Source organism: Brachypodium distachyon, chromosome 1 (genome assembly GCF_000005505.3).
Source record: "Brachypodium distachyon strain Bd21 chromosome 1, Brachypodium_distachyon_v3.0, whole genome shotgun sequence".
Classification (NCBI taxonomy): Eukaryota; Viridiplantae; Streptophyta; class Magnoliopsida; order Poales; family Poaceae; genus Brachypodium; species Brachypodium distachyon.
Genome location: NC_016131.3, coordinates 9,350,085 through 9,366,561, shown reverse-complemented (window position 1 = coordinate 9,366,561; position 16,477 = coordinate 9,350,085). Strand labels below are relative to the sequence as shown.

The window sequence follows — 16,477 nt, the reverse complement described above, 5'->3', positions numbered from 1 at the left end:
TCTTGCTTTCCATACAGTCCAACACAGAGCAGCTACACCAATTGAAATTAGTTTTCTATATCTAATAGTAATAGGCAAATTTGCTCCGTATAGGTTGGTACATTTGCTGATTCCCAGGGCACAGCCTACCAACCCCTAGAGGCATTCGAACGTATATATCCAATTCAAACGGAATGGGCTGACATCAACTAGACAACTAGTATAATACTCCCTCATTTGCACTAAGACCGCGACAAGTATTTAGAAACGGAAGGATTACTTCATAACACGTTGAAATCAAGAGTACATAGGAAACGCACAAACCGGAAGAATGCCATATGATGTGAATCAAGGATTTGACTATTCGAGACATCAGTAACCACAAATATCGTGTACCACAACACATTGAAATGTGAAGATATTCTGTTCCTGAATCATGATAGACCCTCGCCATGCAGAACGGAAGAACACTGCATACTATACAAGGTGGAGGAGGCACCACCGCACCAGGATAACAAACCACAAAATTCGTAAGTACTACCAGCAATTATCTTATGATCTTCCTTGCCAGAAAACATAATAAATTACGCAAGCAATACAAAAAGATTAAGATATCCAGTAAATCAGAGTTCAGCCAGAGCCTGATGCACACGTAATTATTCTATATACCAAAATGTATAATGGTTCATGAGTAGGAGAGTTGACAGAGGTGCATATTCATGTACAAAACAACAAGGGTGTGTTAATTTGCGGTCAAATAGATGGTTTGCAATATTGCCTAAATCATCTCCCATATGAAGAACTATAGGCTGCAAATAAGAGCTGCTGCCGGGAGAAGGCACCTAAAACCCATCACACTTTGTCATCATGGAACCACCACCTGGTCTCCTTTGGCGACCTCCCGTTACGGCAGTTCTTGACATAGCGATCATTATCAGCTGGACGTTGCTGCGACCAATACATGTCTAGAGTTAGATAGCATGATCCTGCACTTAAAAGGGGGAGTATGGGGAGGAACTATGCAGACCTTTGCTGGTGAACTTGACAGCATAGACAAGATGCTGATACACACAGAACTGACCGTCATCGCTGGTGACCACGAGTCATACAATATATCTGCAAACAAGCCAAGTATAGCAGAAAGCTGGTGTTTCAAGGGTTTTGGCACACCAAAATGCACCAAGCAGAGTAAAAATATACATGTAGACCAATATTTGAGAACCCACATAAATAAAATCACATTTTCTTGTTGGCTATGTTCAAGTCTTCAAGAGATCAAAGACAAACTTCAATAGGTTTCTAGAATGATGCACAGACAGAAAAGGAATGCAAATGCTAACTTTCACGTCTCAGTCTTACATTAACTAAGAGACAAAATGGACATTGATGTTCACCGAATCTCCACATATATGATACATGCAGCATGGGAACTAACCACAGTAAATTGTAGCAAGTGTGTTGACACTAAACATACTTATTTCAGAGGAAAAAGCAACTACAGAACCCTAGAGGCTATCAATACTTGGCTTGTCTGGAGTCTTGAGCATTGAATGGGTGCTAGGAATATTATTACACTATCTCTTTCCACTTGATGCTCCTCCTACATACAAACTTCTGTCTAACAAGCCAACGCCAATGCAACAGCTCACCCTTGATACTTCTTATATCTTAGGCAAGCAGTGCTCTTTCATGACACCTATCGAAACTTGCTAATTAAATTCTCTAAATTGAAAAACCTATATTGCACTGAACCATTATACAACAGAACTTTCGATAATAGCAAGTAAATGTCATTTCATTAGCTCTAAGACTCCATTTATCATTAAAATATTGGTGCAGTCCACATAATTAAATAAAGAAACAGGAAGTTCGTTTTTATGGAACAAGGCATCTGGTGCATGAGAGATAAATCATTAAGCCTTCCCATGTTATCTTGTCAAAACACTTGTGTAACAAGACATCCTCATGTGGAACTTTTCTAGGTTGAGAAAGCATATCGAATAGTTCACAACAACAAAACAGGAAATCACTAAGCCTTCAGATATTATCTTGTCAATACAATTATGTAATATGGAGCTTTTCTCGGTTGGGAAAGCACATCGAATCCGCAACAGCAAAACAGAAAGTTGCACCTTGAATACTGAGGTCCTGGTGATAAAATTTTCTACCTATCTAATGCCAAGGTGCCAAACATTCAATGCATCATGCAATTTAAATAGAAGTAAATAACATATGTAATTTAACTTGTGTGTAAGTCAGAAGACGAGTTTTACTATAAAGTTAGCTCTATTAAGATCGAGTGCTAGGATATTTGTGCTAGATAAACTATAGCTCCACATTAATTAATCCAAAACCTTTATAAACAGACCATCCAGGAACATAAATGAAAAACATGTGACTACAGACCAAGCGCTAGGATATTTGTGGCTAGGAACATTAAATGACAAGGTTCTCAAGACGAAAAACACACATGGTATATTTTTCCAGCAACGTGTCAAAAAGTTGCAGCTGTTGATCTTGATCAGTAAGATGTTAGGCAAGGGTGTTTAAGCAGGACAAAGCATCAGAATTATCGAGAGTCAACAGGGGCACACAAGAATTATACCTAGACAGATGTGCCCATTGCTGTAAATGTGTGGATGCATTGGTGCCGGATGCAGAAATATAACCTGTACCATAGTTAAAATTAAAATGAAACCAAGAGAGCTGACGTCCAATTCGTAATATGTAATCAAACTAAACAAGGTAAATATAAGAAGAAATCTCACCTGAGGAGCCTCCATGGGGTAATGCTCAGGGAAGTCCACTTGTAGCTGGTAAGTCTCGCCAGCATAGAGAGTCCCCGCCGCCCCAGCCACCTCGATGACCCACCTATTGTTGCGGTATCAAAAATGGTCTTCATATATGCTTTGGTTTGGTAAAAGAAATCACGAAGAAGAAAAAATACAACGAAGTTCTAGAAAATCCTTGAGAAACAAGAAAATGTAAAGAACTTCGCAGCTGCCCAGCCAGAACTCGCCTAACCGATCCCGGATAAATCAGGGAGACGAAAGGGACATCAATTCGACCAGGAGGGAAGCGGTTTCCACCACACAGGAACACAACGACAACAAAAACAAGCAGCCTCGCGGAAGTATTGCCTAGAAAAATGAAAAACAAACCCAAAGACATTGGACTGTTGGGTCAGCGAGGGGGGGAGAAGAGAGGGAGGGGGGCAGGCACCTCTGGAGGTTGTCGGAGACCTTGTGCTTGAAGCCACCGGGCGGACCCAGCTGCCACTCCGCGAGCTCCTTCTGCAGCCGATTGCACGCGATCTTGCTCAGCGCCTGCACGAACACCCAAAATCAGCACGAAAAGTTTAGCCGAATCGGGCGCGAGAACCACCGCCCGGCTGCTCCACGGGCGGCAAATCCGACGGGGCTGGATCGGATGGGGGTGAGCGAGATCGAAATGGGGCTATGGTTGGAGAGGAGAGGGGGTTAGGGTTTGGTACCTTCCGGGAAGGAGAGGAGGAGGAGGAGGAGCTCGTCATGGTGCGCTGGGTTGTCGCCGAAGAAGCCGAGGAAGGTGGGGGAAAGGTGTAGTAGGGGAATACGTGGGGGGCGCACGTTGGTGTATCGGTGCGGTGGGACGGGAATGCCAAGGAGACGACCCGCCCGCTTTCTCTTCAAACTCTCCGTTCATAGCCTTTCGTGGGTTCATCTGCGTTGGATTTCTCTAAATCCAGCGAAAATTCGGCCTGGATTTTTTCTTCTCCTTTTTAAAAGTATGTGATACAAGATTCAGTCTCATAAATTTTAGTGCGAAAAAACACCATCTGAATAGATTACTTAAAACGCGCTACTAAGAATAATAAGAAATCAGTTGACAATAAGAAAACATCGTGACATGACATAGCGCTTATCTTTCACACAAATCATCAAATTGATGCGACAAAATGGTTTGGTCATTTACAATGTTTTAGCATGTGACCCTGCAAGACTATTGATCATCTCTGGACAACATAAAGAATAATAGTGATGCGTGAAAGGTTCTTTCATCATTTATAAAATATGTTACGCTGATAGTTTATAACCATTTCGTCATGATGTGAATCCTCAAGCTTCACATTGATCCTTAGGCATTTCTACCCTTTTTCCAGTGCATCGTGTGTAAGCATATGTCATTTGTCGCCCTTTTCAAAGTCGCAAAAATGATCGCCAGTTGATTTGGGAAAGAATGCAAAATATGTTATCTTTTGGACTTCTCTATTTCAATACACCATGGACAACCTTCTAGGCATGTATTGGTTGACAAAGTTCAAGCAATCTGATCCATGGTCCCAACCGTGAATGCCAAGGAACATTTGAAAAAAAATCAGACGTCACACGAGGGACACAGGCGGCTAGGGCAAGCACCCTGGGCCTAGAGCACCTGGGGCCCATGGAGCTTTGTTGCGGCTATCGTTTGGCGTATCCCTTCATAACCCTAAGATATGACACTCCCCTATAAATTTTTGGCTTTCGTCGCTCAAGGTGGCAGACACGAACAGAACAAGAAAACACTCGTCCTCATCGGCATCCATGCTTTGGGGGTAATCCACCCCTGGATTAAGGGTTGTGTAGTAGCTTGTTCATCTCTCATTCCCTCTCTATGTGCTTCATGTATATTGGTCATATGAGCCGGCCTGCATAATTATGACCTGCATTATATTGTGTAACTATTTGTGATGGCCGATCCTTTGTTTATATATGATCTAGCCATGCAATTCTTATTATGGTTAATTTTGATGTTATTTGTAGATGCATATTGTTTACTCCGGTATTGATGTCAGATCTGATTACTCTTAGTTGATAGAATAGTAGTGAGTGCAGTGTGTGTCAGTGGCAGAGGCAGGGACCAGGCTAGCCCTGGCCCTGTCCCCCTAGGACTTGGAATTTGTATTTAAGTCCCTGCATAGCAATTGCAATTTCATCATACAAGCTTCATAATTTTCATGTTTTGCTCCCCCCCAATAAATCATCCCTTCTATTCTTGTCCTCCCTGTATTATTTTTCCTGCCTCCGTCCCTGGTGTGTGTTAATTGTAGTGGCTTGGGTTGTGCAATAGTCCCCAAGTGATAGAAAGAGACGAAGCACATGCGGCTATTGGTAGTATTTCTTTTTTGCTTCGCTAAGGGTAAAAAGGGGGATAATATCATATACTCGCCATGGTGGTGGGTTGATTCCCAACTTCATGCACTTTTGTCAATGCATGCTGTAGGGATTTATGGGCGTCATGCCTATACAAATAGTATCACTTGTTTAGCAACCATGATGTTTGCATGCATGAATAGATCATTATTCATATCTATGATTTATGTTATATTGAACCCATGAACCTCGGTCCATTGCTCATTAGTCATTATAATAATTTTTATTTTCTATTGTTATGGTGGGGGGTATTTACCTCCTCTAGCAACTTTGGTCACGCCTCTTTCGTAGCACCATTGCATTTTGAATACTTGTTTCTTTCTTGAAATCACTTGTTACTACTAATCTTGTCTATTAACAATACCAATGGTAAGTGATGGCTACTTTGGTACCATCGGGGGCACAAGAGCACTCTTGGTTGCTCTTCGACGAAGGGGGGGCCTCGACAGCCTCATTGAAGCCTAGTCCGTTAATGGTTGGTGTCGTGCTCGAGATAGCCCGAGGAAAGGGTGGTGGACGACATGGTGGCCACCAGTGGCGTGGCAAAGCTGGTGCCGCTTTAGGTGGAGAGCTCCCATCGATGAAGGAGGAGGTGGACTACCTTAAGTTTCTCAATTGAAAACCGTACCACGCATTGAGCATGGGCATGTTTGTGTATACAGATTGAAGCGTTAACATGGATGGATGTTTTTGAGTCGTGTGTGATTCCATTCTTATCGGTTCTGAGTTTTGCATCCAAAGATGAGAGAGGGACGGATCATTCAAGGAAGTAAAAGATCAAGGGTGCAATTATAAAATAGGAGAGTACGTAATGGAAACGTCCCTAGCTATATAATGGTGTTGTCAGATACGGTGCCACATCACCGTAATATGTGGTGGGATAGAAATCGGACCATATGTGAGCATATTTATCAAGTTCAGGATACGAATGTAGAATTTGCAAGACCGAGGACTAATTTGAATATTGCCAACAAATTCAAGGACCATATATGCATTTACATTGGAAAAAAAAGGAAGCATCGTTGCTTCTGACACCCAGAAATAGAAAAGGTTGCCGGTCAAAGGTAGCGTGCGTATGTACGTATGAAGCACGGGAGGGTGGATTTTCTGTAGGCAGCCAGGCAGGGCAATAGAGCATCTCCAGCAGCTTCCCTAAAATGCCCCATTACCGAAAAAACCGTCACCATTCCCTAAAAAAGAATAAAAACCCTCTTCAACAGGTTTCCTATCCCGTTTCCAATTCCTAATTTTTTTTAGGGAATTCGCTATTTTCTATTTCCTCTTTCCCAAATGTAGGGAATGACCCCCCCCCCCCTCCCTAAAGCAGAAAAAGATCACGTGGGAAATTAACCGCCCGATTCCTTTGCTTTCCGCGTCGGCCCACCTCCACCAAATCGGCCGCCGCCCCTGGGCATGGTCGCGCCTCCAGATCCACATGGAAATGGTCCGCCGCCGCCTCCGGATGCCCCCTACTGAAGAGGGGCACATTTTTTCTCAAAAAAATTTCTCTCTTCTATCTCTAAAACTGATTGAATTTTGCTATATAGAAGTTGACCGAGTTTTAATTAGAGATAAGTTGGCATGCCGACCATTAGATCTTAATCCAACAGCAGCACGTGGGGGATAGAGGAGTGGGGATGCCGTTCAGATCTTAATCCAGCGGCTCAATGTGTCAACTGAGATTTAAGGTTTTTCTATATAAAAAAAAATCAAGCAACTGAGAAATAGACACATCCAAACTGATTTTAGAGAACCGATTTTAAGAAAAGATGTTCTCACTAGTTTGAGCAGTGGTGCGAAGGAATGAGAAAATTGGAAACTCGGGAGTAGTATAAACAATTGCCTAGCTACATGCCTAACTGAAAAATCGATCAACTACGTGTCTACGTACTGAAGCTAGAGCACGTGCCGTCACCCCAGCGCCACTGCCATACGTGCACCAGCGGATGACGCGCACAGGCTTGCCGTACGTCCTTGTCGAGGAGACTGATCGACTGCACAGACTCGCCCCGCGCCGCCGGTCGACACGCCGGCCATACTGCAGCTGGCCGAGGAGTGAGGAGGAGAAAGCCGTCCGTCCTGTGGGGCTCGATCGTCGATCTCCAGGCAAATCGTGACGGCGCCCGGCCGGGCAGCGGCGCCGGGCCGGGGGATTCTGTAGCTGGCAGCTGCAGCCGTAGATGAACGTCGACGGTCGACGGCTATTGTGTTTGGCTGATACGTACTCGCTCAGTGTACCAGGCTATTGTCTGCGAGTTTTGACAGCGCGCGGCTGCTATTATTTTTGCCGGGCATCGAAGTTTCAAATGGATCGAGTACAATTCTACTACTCCAGTTAAAAGGATCATTCTCAATTTTGTATAAAAGGCAAAGCATTTTCTTCCTATCATGGGAAAAATAAATAGATCTGTTTGGCAGTTTTCAGCTCGATCAGATTCAGATAAGCTTTGACTTCCGTTGAAAATTTCAGGCTCGTGTGTTTGTTACCAAAGGGGTTAAAAAGGTGTAACTACTCTTCCAAGCAAAATACTGAGCCATCCTTTGTGAGCAACAGCAGAAGATATCAATCAATCCACCCGTTTTGCATTTGAATACTTGATACATATGCATGCTAGTAGTTCTAATACTAGCAGCAGCTACTACCAACCCTGAAATAATGATGATAGCAGCTCCCAGCCCAAAATACTGATGAGTTTTGAGATAAGAAAGGTAAAACATTGAGATTTAGAAATAGGCAAGGCATGGATCAACAGGGCAAACATGTTGCTGCAAACAACTCACAGCTCTAAAGTTGATCGTTTAAGAGATAAAGCACAAGCAACGCGCAAGTTGAACATTTATCAACATGTTGATCTGTAAATTCTTGCGGTGGATCATCCAGCCAGTCATCTAAAACTCAAAATCCTCTCACGCTGACTCATCGGGGTTCTGGTCATCATCTTTAGCAGGTGGATTTTTCGCAGGGCTATCGTCTTTAGGAGTCGCATCAACCGGCGCAACTCCTGAGGCCATCTTCACGCTGAAGAGCCTAATTGATCTCGCTATAGATGATGAAGCAATGTTCTGAGTTGGAACTCCTGAGGTTGGGGCAATCTCCTCGCCAAAGAGCGTTTCTGATGTTGGTGTACATGACGAAGAGAGTGCATCAGGAATGCTAACTTGCCTGCCTCCCTGCACGCCGGCAGCAATAGGTGAACCCGCCATGTACTGAGCTGTCGTTGCTCCCGGCATTTGGCAAGGTACATTGGACTTCGAGGATGGATGGTCTGCATCGAAGTCGTGACTCTGTGACATCTTACGCTTATTCGTGGGAGATGGGTCTCTCTGCAATTCAACTCGCCATGCAGGGACTTTACTTTCTGGTGACGGTGACCACCAGCTAATTTGCCAATTTATCTGCAAATGAATCGATCAGTTTAGTTATACGGAAATACATCAGCGTATGTGGAAAACAGTATGCGCATTCCTAATTATTTCAAACCAAATTCTGCATTCCTGTTAGGGGAACGTTCGTTTGGTCTCGGACAATTATGCAGGCCAACATAACATAGAGAGGAGCATGCAAGTTGCAACGTGCAATCAAGCATGAATTAAACGATACCTCAAGTTTGCACCAGGTGGAGTATTTGTTTTTCACGGCGGCGACGATGCCTTCGTAGGAGTTCCGCCTTTGGGCCCTGCTCGATTCTAGCTCGTGATCGTCCACGGGGCAGACCATGCGCACCTTCATCCCAGGCCGCCAATCGATGTTCCGTGCGTTCGCGGCGTCCACCTCTTCTCTCGGCCGCACGAAGTCCCAGCCCTGCCGCGGGTAGTAGGTGACCCTGAACGGCCCTCCAGCCACTCTCGCGGCCGTCGACGCTTTTTTGACGTCCTGTATCTGCTCGCTCGCGTGGTATCTGCACAATGTGCCGCGTCGCCAGCCGATAATAAGCTGGCCGTTCGCGCTGCGGATGAAGACGACGGCGTCCATGTGGTTCAGCTCCTTGTCCCGGAGGTACTGATCCCAGCCGGTGGTGAGGCGACCGTCGCCGCTGAGGCCGAACTGCAACTCCCTTCGATGCACATCGAGCAGGTCCAGAGTCTGCTTCTCCTTGTTGTGGTTGAAACTTAGGTGGAGAGACTCGGCGCAGGCCTTTGGGACAACGAAAGCTTCATCGTACGGCAGCTGTTTGACGAAATATGCGGCGGACTTGCTGTCGTCGGTGGGGTTGATCTGGTGGTCGGAGGGTTGCGCTTGCGCTTGCCCTTGCCCATCGTTAGGGAGGAGGGTGATGATCGCGTAGGGGTCGTCAGTGTCGGCGTGGTAGAAGAGCTCGACTGCAGAGACGGTGCAGGGAAAGGCGGCGTCCTTGGTCACAACAGGGACGAAAGGGTGGCCGGCGCCGAGGCACTGGTCGGCGTGACCGCGGGGGAAGTAGTAAACCCGGGAGCCTGTGTCGGGGAGGCGGGCGTAGGGACCAGCGCAAGCGAGCCAGACCTCGCGTTCCAGTTCCGGCCGTGGCGGCGGCGGCTGCGCCATTGCGATTTGCGAATGGGAGAGGAGAGGTGGGGTGGGGAGAGGAGGCGTGGAGAGGAAGGGAAAAGTGGCGCTCTCTCTCCGCTCCGCAGCACATGAAGAGAAGCCAGGAGGCGGTTAAAGCATCCTTCGAGAGTATTCCTTTGCCAGCCTGGCGGCCTGGGACCAGGTTAACTTCCTTCACTGACAGCGTGGGCCCTATGTAAGATACATGCACCGATGCATTCAGATTCCAAGACGAAAGTAATTTGGGGTGCAAGACGGAATCGATCACACCGTCAATTAATCTCTGTCACCTCTGATCAGTGATAATTTCTTTTTTCAAAGTTTCTGCATCAAGTGATCGTGCCATCTCCGTAAATATAAAGTGCAAAAATTAATAGATATTTAAATTCAACATATAGAAGTGTTTTAGCAACTTGATGCATATGTAGTTAGTTTAGTAGTACAACAATGGCACATACTACATTCGTTCTTAAATATAATAAGTTCTAACTTTGTCTGACTTAAGTTTGATCAAGTATATAGAAAATGTACTAATATATCTACAATATCAAGTAAATATACTACGAAAATATATATCATAATAGACTTGATGAATTAGAGTTATGTAAATTGGTACTCCCTCCGATACATATTAATTGTCGAAATATTACATGTATTTAGACGTTTTTTAGGCGTAAAGACATTCATATTTGGGCAAATTTAAGACAATTAATATGGATCGGAGAGAGTAGATTTTTTTTCATAAATTTGGTCAAATTTGAATAAGTTCGACTTAGGACAAAGGCAACACTTCTTACATTTAGGAACGGAGGAAATTAATATTTTTCTCTTGAGAGAAGAGGTACGTGTAAGTAACTTTGTGTCTTCAAAACAATATGTAGGGTTTTTTGTGCTCAAAAGTCAAAACGGTCTCCAGGCTTCACCACTGCTTCCACCGATGCAGAACTTACATCTCGAGGGTTCTTCATACACCCATGTGAGTTCCCTTGAAACCTTTCGATCACCACTATTTTCATTTCTTGCCATTGAGGGTTGTGTTAACTCTCTAATCATCCATGCAACGTCCATCCGGCGCTGCGTCAAATGACCATGCTTCTTCACATGTATAGCCTGCATAAGTACGTGCGTATCTGGACAAAGCTGCGACAAGTAATATGGATCAGAGGGAGTATCACGGCAATATCTTCCATCAACTGAGAATTTTGGCTCCAAAGTGGTGCATTGATAGCAAGAATGATCATTTGCATTGAGAAATGAGTCTTTTAGCTTCAAGATGGTCCCATGGTAGCGAAAAGAGCCTTTTTGCTCCAAATGGTGCCATAGTAGCATTCCCGAACCACACGACACATTTTTTTCTGACCAAGGCTCCATTTGGAGCCAAATGACCCTTTTCGCTCTGAAATGGTGCATGGTAGCATTTTTTAGCCATACGGCTAAGTTTGCTACCAAGGCACCAATTTAGAGGCAAACGAGTCTTTTGGCTCCGAAATGACGCATGGTGGCATGTCTGAGCCAAAAGGTTTGTTTTTGCGACCAAGATGTCATTTTGGAGCCAAATGAGCCTTTGGGCTCCGAAATTGCGCCATGGTGGCATTTCTGAGTCAAGCGGCTCGGTTTTGCGACTAAAGCACCATTTCGGAGACAAACGAGCATTTTGGCTCCAAGTGATGCCATGGTCGCATTTCTGAGCCAAATGGTTCATTTTTCCAAGACACCATTTTGGCGGATTATGAGCTTCTTAGCTTCAAAATTGTGCTATGGTGGCATTTCTGAGCCAACCGGCTCATTTTTGCAACCAAGGCACCATTTTGGTGCAAATGAGCCTTTTAGCTCTAGAGTAGACCCATGGTGACACTTTAGAGCCAAACGGCTCATTTTTGCGACCAACGCATCATTTCGGGGCCAAATGAGCCTTATGGCTTCAAAATGATGCCATGGTAGCACTTTTTAGTCAAACAACTTATTTTCGCTTCAAATATGGCTATTGTTACTTGTATGCTTCATTTTGATGTAATTGGGAATTTCAACTCTTTTTCATAGGTTTCTGATCCTGGATGTAGAAGAACCCGTCGATGGTGGATGTAGATGGTGCCCTCGTCACTTTCCAGTATCTCTCTATGTATTTGTGATGTTGGATGAACCCTTGTAATATTTGCATATGCTAGTGATGTATTTGGTCACGACAGGTGTGATGTATTTGGACTTTTGCAATGTGTGTTCTGATGTGTCATATGGTCGCGTGTATGATTTGGTAGGGTTATGTGAATCATATTGTCGTGTGTATGATCTGGTTATGTGATGTATATTTTGCAGTTTATATGTGTACTGATTTTTTCTAATTGCAGGGTTCAATAAAAAATAAACAAAAACATATACTTTTTTTTCGAGGAAAAGACTGTAGGGGAAATCTCTAAAGTATTTTGTGAGCTTGAACCCTGGTGGATGGAGTCATGGACCCACAACTCCACCACCACCACACCAAGAGGTGTTTCTAAAAAAAACACATACTTTGGAGGTTTTTCCGAGTCCAGCCTTCGACAAAAGAGGCTTTGCTCAAGGTTGCACTTGGCAAAGCCTCCACGTGTCGCCCACCTGTGCGTCGAGGTAACGGCCCAAGCCAACATGGCAACCTCTTTGTTGTAGGCCCAACCTTCGGTAAAGTGGTGGTTCCTATGTCATGGGCTCGACATCCGGCAAAGACGCGCCACGTGGGCCACCCGACACACAACCCAGCCATTAGCTTTGCCGAAGGCCCGACCGACGACAAAAGACGAGTGCCAGCTGCCGCGTGGCCCGACCATCTCCATGTGTTGACGGTCTGGTCCTTTTCTTTGCTGAATGCCCTTTATGTGGCCTTTGAAGGCCCGATAAGGTCACAACAAAGATACTATTTGTCGTGATGAGCTATGTTGTGTGCTTTTGCCGAAGGCTAGAAGGTCTTTTGACGAAGATCCCCTTTGCAAGAATTTCAATTATTTTGTACCATATCTTTCTGATGGTCCTAGTATAATCTCTTATTTACAAGACAGACTAGCCAATATCCCTATGCCCCAAAACTCGAAGATGGTGTTGATGAGCAACTCCCCATAATTCAATCCACATCAACCGCTAGCCAAAGCTACCTACCATGCACACTAAAATCCACATCCACGACCTCACCCGACACCTAAAGTCGAATACCTCTCGTTCTGACATGTCTGAACAAGTGACATGTTCGTGTCGAATGATAACTAGGCAATGGATGATGGGCCTAATAGACACAAATTGGGATGGCTAAAAGACAACACTTAATTACTCCATCATCCATACAGAAATAATAATTAATGATTAAAATATATATATATGCAATCGACATCTAAAGGAAAAACTTTTATACAATTGCAAATTTGCCACGCAAATTTTAGTGTAGCAAATACAACATGTACTACCTTTACAAACTCAACATTTCCGTAGAACATTCAGAACATTCCGTCTTATCATTCATAAGATCTATATTGAAAAAAGTACTCCCTCCGATCCATATTACTTGTCTCGAATTGCCCAAATATGGATGTATCTATGTTTAAAAAGCGTCTAGATATATGTACTCTTTCGACAAGCAATATGCGTTGGAGGGAGTAATATTTTGGTAAGGTAATAAATACTCCCTCCATCCCATATTAAGTGTCGAAATATTACATGTATCTAGACGTATTTTAGTATATAGATACGTCCGTATTTAGACAAATTTGAATCCTTTAATATGGGACGGAGGGAGTAGAACAAATCAAATATTACAAAAAAAATCATTAAACAAATCTAAAATGTGTACAAACGGAATACATTAAATTGCATACAGAATGAATCTATTACAAAAACAAAAATACATAAAAAAAAGGTCATGAAAAAAATCTTTTGGGAGTTTTAGTTGGATCAGATTCAGATAGCTTTGCCTTTCATTGAAAATTTAAGGTTCATTTGTGTTATCATTTGTGTTATCAAAGGGGTTAAAATGAGCCTTTAGGCTCCAAGTGGTGCCATGGTCACATTTCTGAGCTGAAAGGTTCGCTTTTTGCATCCAAGACACCATTTTGGCGCAAAATGTGCCTTTTGGTGCTATGGTGGCATTTCTGAGCCAACCTGCTCATTTTTGCAACCAAGCCACAACCTTTTGGCTCCGGAGTAGTCCCATGGTGATACTTCGGAGCCAAACGGCTCAGTTTTGCGACCAAGGCATCATTTTGGGCCAAATGAGCCTTGTGGCTCCAAAATGGTGTCATGGCAGCATTTCTGAGCCAAACCATTATTTTCGCTTCAAATGGACGTTCTTGTGTGTTATTTTGATCTAATTGTAAAATTCCAGCTCCTTTTCATAGGTTTCTCATGCTGGATGTAGAAGGACCCGTCGATGGTGAATGTAGAAGGTGCCCTCGTCACTTTCCTATATCTCTCTATGTACTTGTGATGTCCGATGAACCCTTGTAATATTTGCTGCTTATGATGTATTTTGTCACGACAGGTGTGATGTGTTGTTTGTACTTTTCCGTATGTTGTGATGTGAATCATATGGTCGCGTGATTTGGTAGGCTTATGTGAATCATAGTGTTGTGTGTATGATCTGGTTATATGATGTGCACTGTGCAGTTTATGTGTATTTTAAATGCTTTTAATTGCGGGATTTAATAAAAAATAAACAAAAAAAAAATGTACTTTGAAGGTTTTTTTGAGTGCAGCCTTCGACAAAGAGGCTTTGCCGAGTGCAACCTTCGGCAAAGCCTCCACGTGACGCTCACCTATACGTCAAAGTAACGACCCAAGCCAATATGGCAGCCTCTTTATCATAGGCCGGGTCTTCAGTAAAGAGGTGGTTCCTTCGCGGTGGGATCGGCCTCCGCCAAAGACGCCACGTGGGCCACCCAACAAACACCCCGGCCACTCGCTTTGCCGCAGGCCGACCTACGACAAAGGCCGAGTCAAGACAGCTGCCACGTGGCCCAACCATCTTCGTGTGTTGGACATCTGGTCCTTTTCTTTGACAAATGCCCCTTATTTGGTCTTCGGCCTGATAAGGTCACGAGAGAGATCCCGTTTGCTGTGTTGAGCTATGCTGTGTACTCTTTGCTGAAGGCTAGAAGGTCTTTTGACAAAAATCATCTTTGCAGGAATTTCGATTATTTTGTACCATTTCTTTCGGATGGCCTTAGTATAATCTCATATTTACGAGCCAGGCTAGCCAATATCCTTATGCCCCAAAACTCGAAGACGATATTGGTGAGCAACCCTCCATACATAATTCAATCCACACCAATTTCAGCACACCATAATCCAATCTACATCAGCCGCTACCCGGAGCAATCTACCATAGGCACACTAAAATCCATATCCACGACCTCAACCGGACACCTGAAGTCAAATACCTCTCGTTCAGTCCGCTGGAAGCAGCAGCAACACCAGAAACGACATGTCTGAATAAGTGACATTTCGTGTTGAACTTTAGCTAAAATAAATCTAAAACATACAAGGCATGGATGATGGGTATAATAGATGAAAATTGGACGGCTAAAAGACAATGCTTACTGCATCATCCGTACAGAAATAGTAATTACTGATTGAAAACCTAATATATTACCTTTACAAACTTTTATATAATTGTAAATCGGTGTAGCAAAAACCACATATTTACAAACCCAACAATCTATCCAAGAGATGGAAGGGCAGAGCTTTTTTTGGTTTTTTCATCTTTTCATCAAAGAGTTGAACAATGAAGATAGATGGCAAGTGCCTGATCGATTTGATCAGGCCGTGTAGGAACAAGGTTCAAATCGTTCGTTCGTTAGGATGCCTCAGCTGCATACATCACTGCACTTCCACTTGACACCTATTTAAACGGCTCGTCTCGCTGCTACCTTATCCTATTTCCATACTTTTGTCGCTCCATCCCCGTATGGGTGGAGAACTTCTGTAAAAAATGAAATGACTACATAATCATTCAGAACATTCTGTCTTATCATTCATAAGATCTACTCCCTCCGTCCCATATCAAGTGTTAAAATATTACATGTATGTAGACGCTTTTTAGGTATATATACATGCATATTTGGGCAAATTTGTGACACTTAATTCTTCTAGTTATTTTAGTTCATATTTGAACTAAAACAAAAGAATTTAGGATCAGAGGGGGTAATATTTTGGTTAGGTCGAAAATAGAACAAATCAAATGTTTCAAAAAATCATTAAACAAATCTCAATTATGTACAAATGGAATACATTAAATTGCATACAAAATGAATTTATTAGGATAACAGAAACAAAAATACATAAAAAAGAGATCACGAAAAATAATCTTTTGGGGAGTTTTCATCTTGATCAAATTCAGATAGCTTTGCCTTCCGTTAAGGTCCGTTTGTGTTATTAAAGGTGTTAAAAAGGTGTAACTACTCTTCCAAGAAAAATACTGAGCCATCCTTTGCGAGCAACAGCCGAAGATATGGATCCACCCCTTCTGCACCTGATACATCCATGCTGCCAGTACTAATACTAGCAGCTACCAACCCTGAAATAATGATATGATGATAGCAGCTGCCAGCCCAAAATACTGATTAGTTTTGTGATAAGAAAAGCTAATACAATGAGATTTAGAAAAGGCAAGACATTGATCAGCAGGCAAACTACTCACAGACCCAAAGTTGCTCGTTAAGAAATAGAGCACAAGCAACACGCAAGAGTCGAACATTTATCAACATGTTGATCTGTAAATTCTGACGGAGGATCACCCAGCCAGTCATCTAAAACTCAAATCCTCTCACGCTAACTCATCGGGGTT

General features: G+C 43.4%; 2 protein-coding genes across 2 annotated transcripts; both read right to left on the bottom strand.

Moving 5' to 3' along the window:
* Positions 1-598: 598 nt before the first annotated feature.
* Positions 599-3,634, bottom strand: LOC100831205 (ubiquitin-conjugating enzyme 15). Its single transcript, XM_003561299.4, has 6 exons — positions 3,473-3,634; positions 3,202-3,305; positions 2,748-2,850; positions 2,585-2,648; positions 1,007-1,095; positions 599-927 (listed from the first exon to the last, which is right to left on the bottom strand). Exons 1-6 carry the CDS (start codon positions 3,509-3,511, stop codon positions 832-834), a joined length of 495 nt encoding a protein of 164 aa, XP_003561347.1. The 5' UTR covers positions 3,512-3,634; the 3' UTR covers positions 599-831.
* Positions 3,635-8,000: 4,366 nt separating this feature from the next.
* On the bottom strand, positions 8,001-9,672 carry LOC104581984 (auxin response factor 13-like). The gene is made up of 2 exons (XM_010231210.2): positions 8,752-9,672; positions 8,001-8,546 (listed from the first exon to the last, which is right to left on the bottom strand). Exons 1-2 carry the CDS (start codon positions 9,670-9,672, stop codon positions 8,058-8,060), a joined length of 1,410 nt encoding a protein of 469 aa, XP_010229512.1. The 3' UTR covers positions 8,001-8,057.
* Between the last annotated feature and the right edge of the window lie 6,805 nt (positions 9,673-16,477).

Excerpts from the sequence above, each read along its gene's own strand:
- LOC100831205 (XM_003561299.4), bottom strand. The coding sequence starts at position 3,511 with ATGACGAGCTCCTCCTCCTCCTCCTCTCCTTCCCGGAAG. Across the intron at positions 3,306-3,472 it reads CCTCCTCTCCTTCCCGGAAG|GCGCTGAGCAAGATCGCGTG; the intron begins GTACCAAACCCT and ends GTGTTCGTGCAG. Across the intron at positions 928-1,006 it reads TGTCAAGTTCACCAGCAAAG|CAACGTCCAGCTGATAATGA; the intron begins GTCTGCATAGTT and ends TATTGGTCGCAG.
- LOC104581984 (XM_010231210.2), bottom strand. The coding sequence starts at position 9,672 with ATGGCGCAGCCGCCGCCGCCACGGCCGGAACTGGAACGCGAGGTCTGG. Across the intron at positions 8,547-8,751 it reads CCACCTGGTGCAAACTTGAG|ATAAATTGGCAAATTAGCTG; the intron begins GTATCGTTTAAT and ends ATTCATTTGCAG.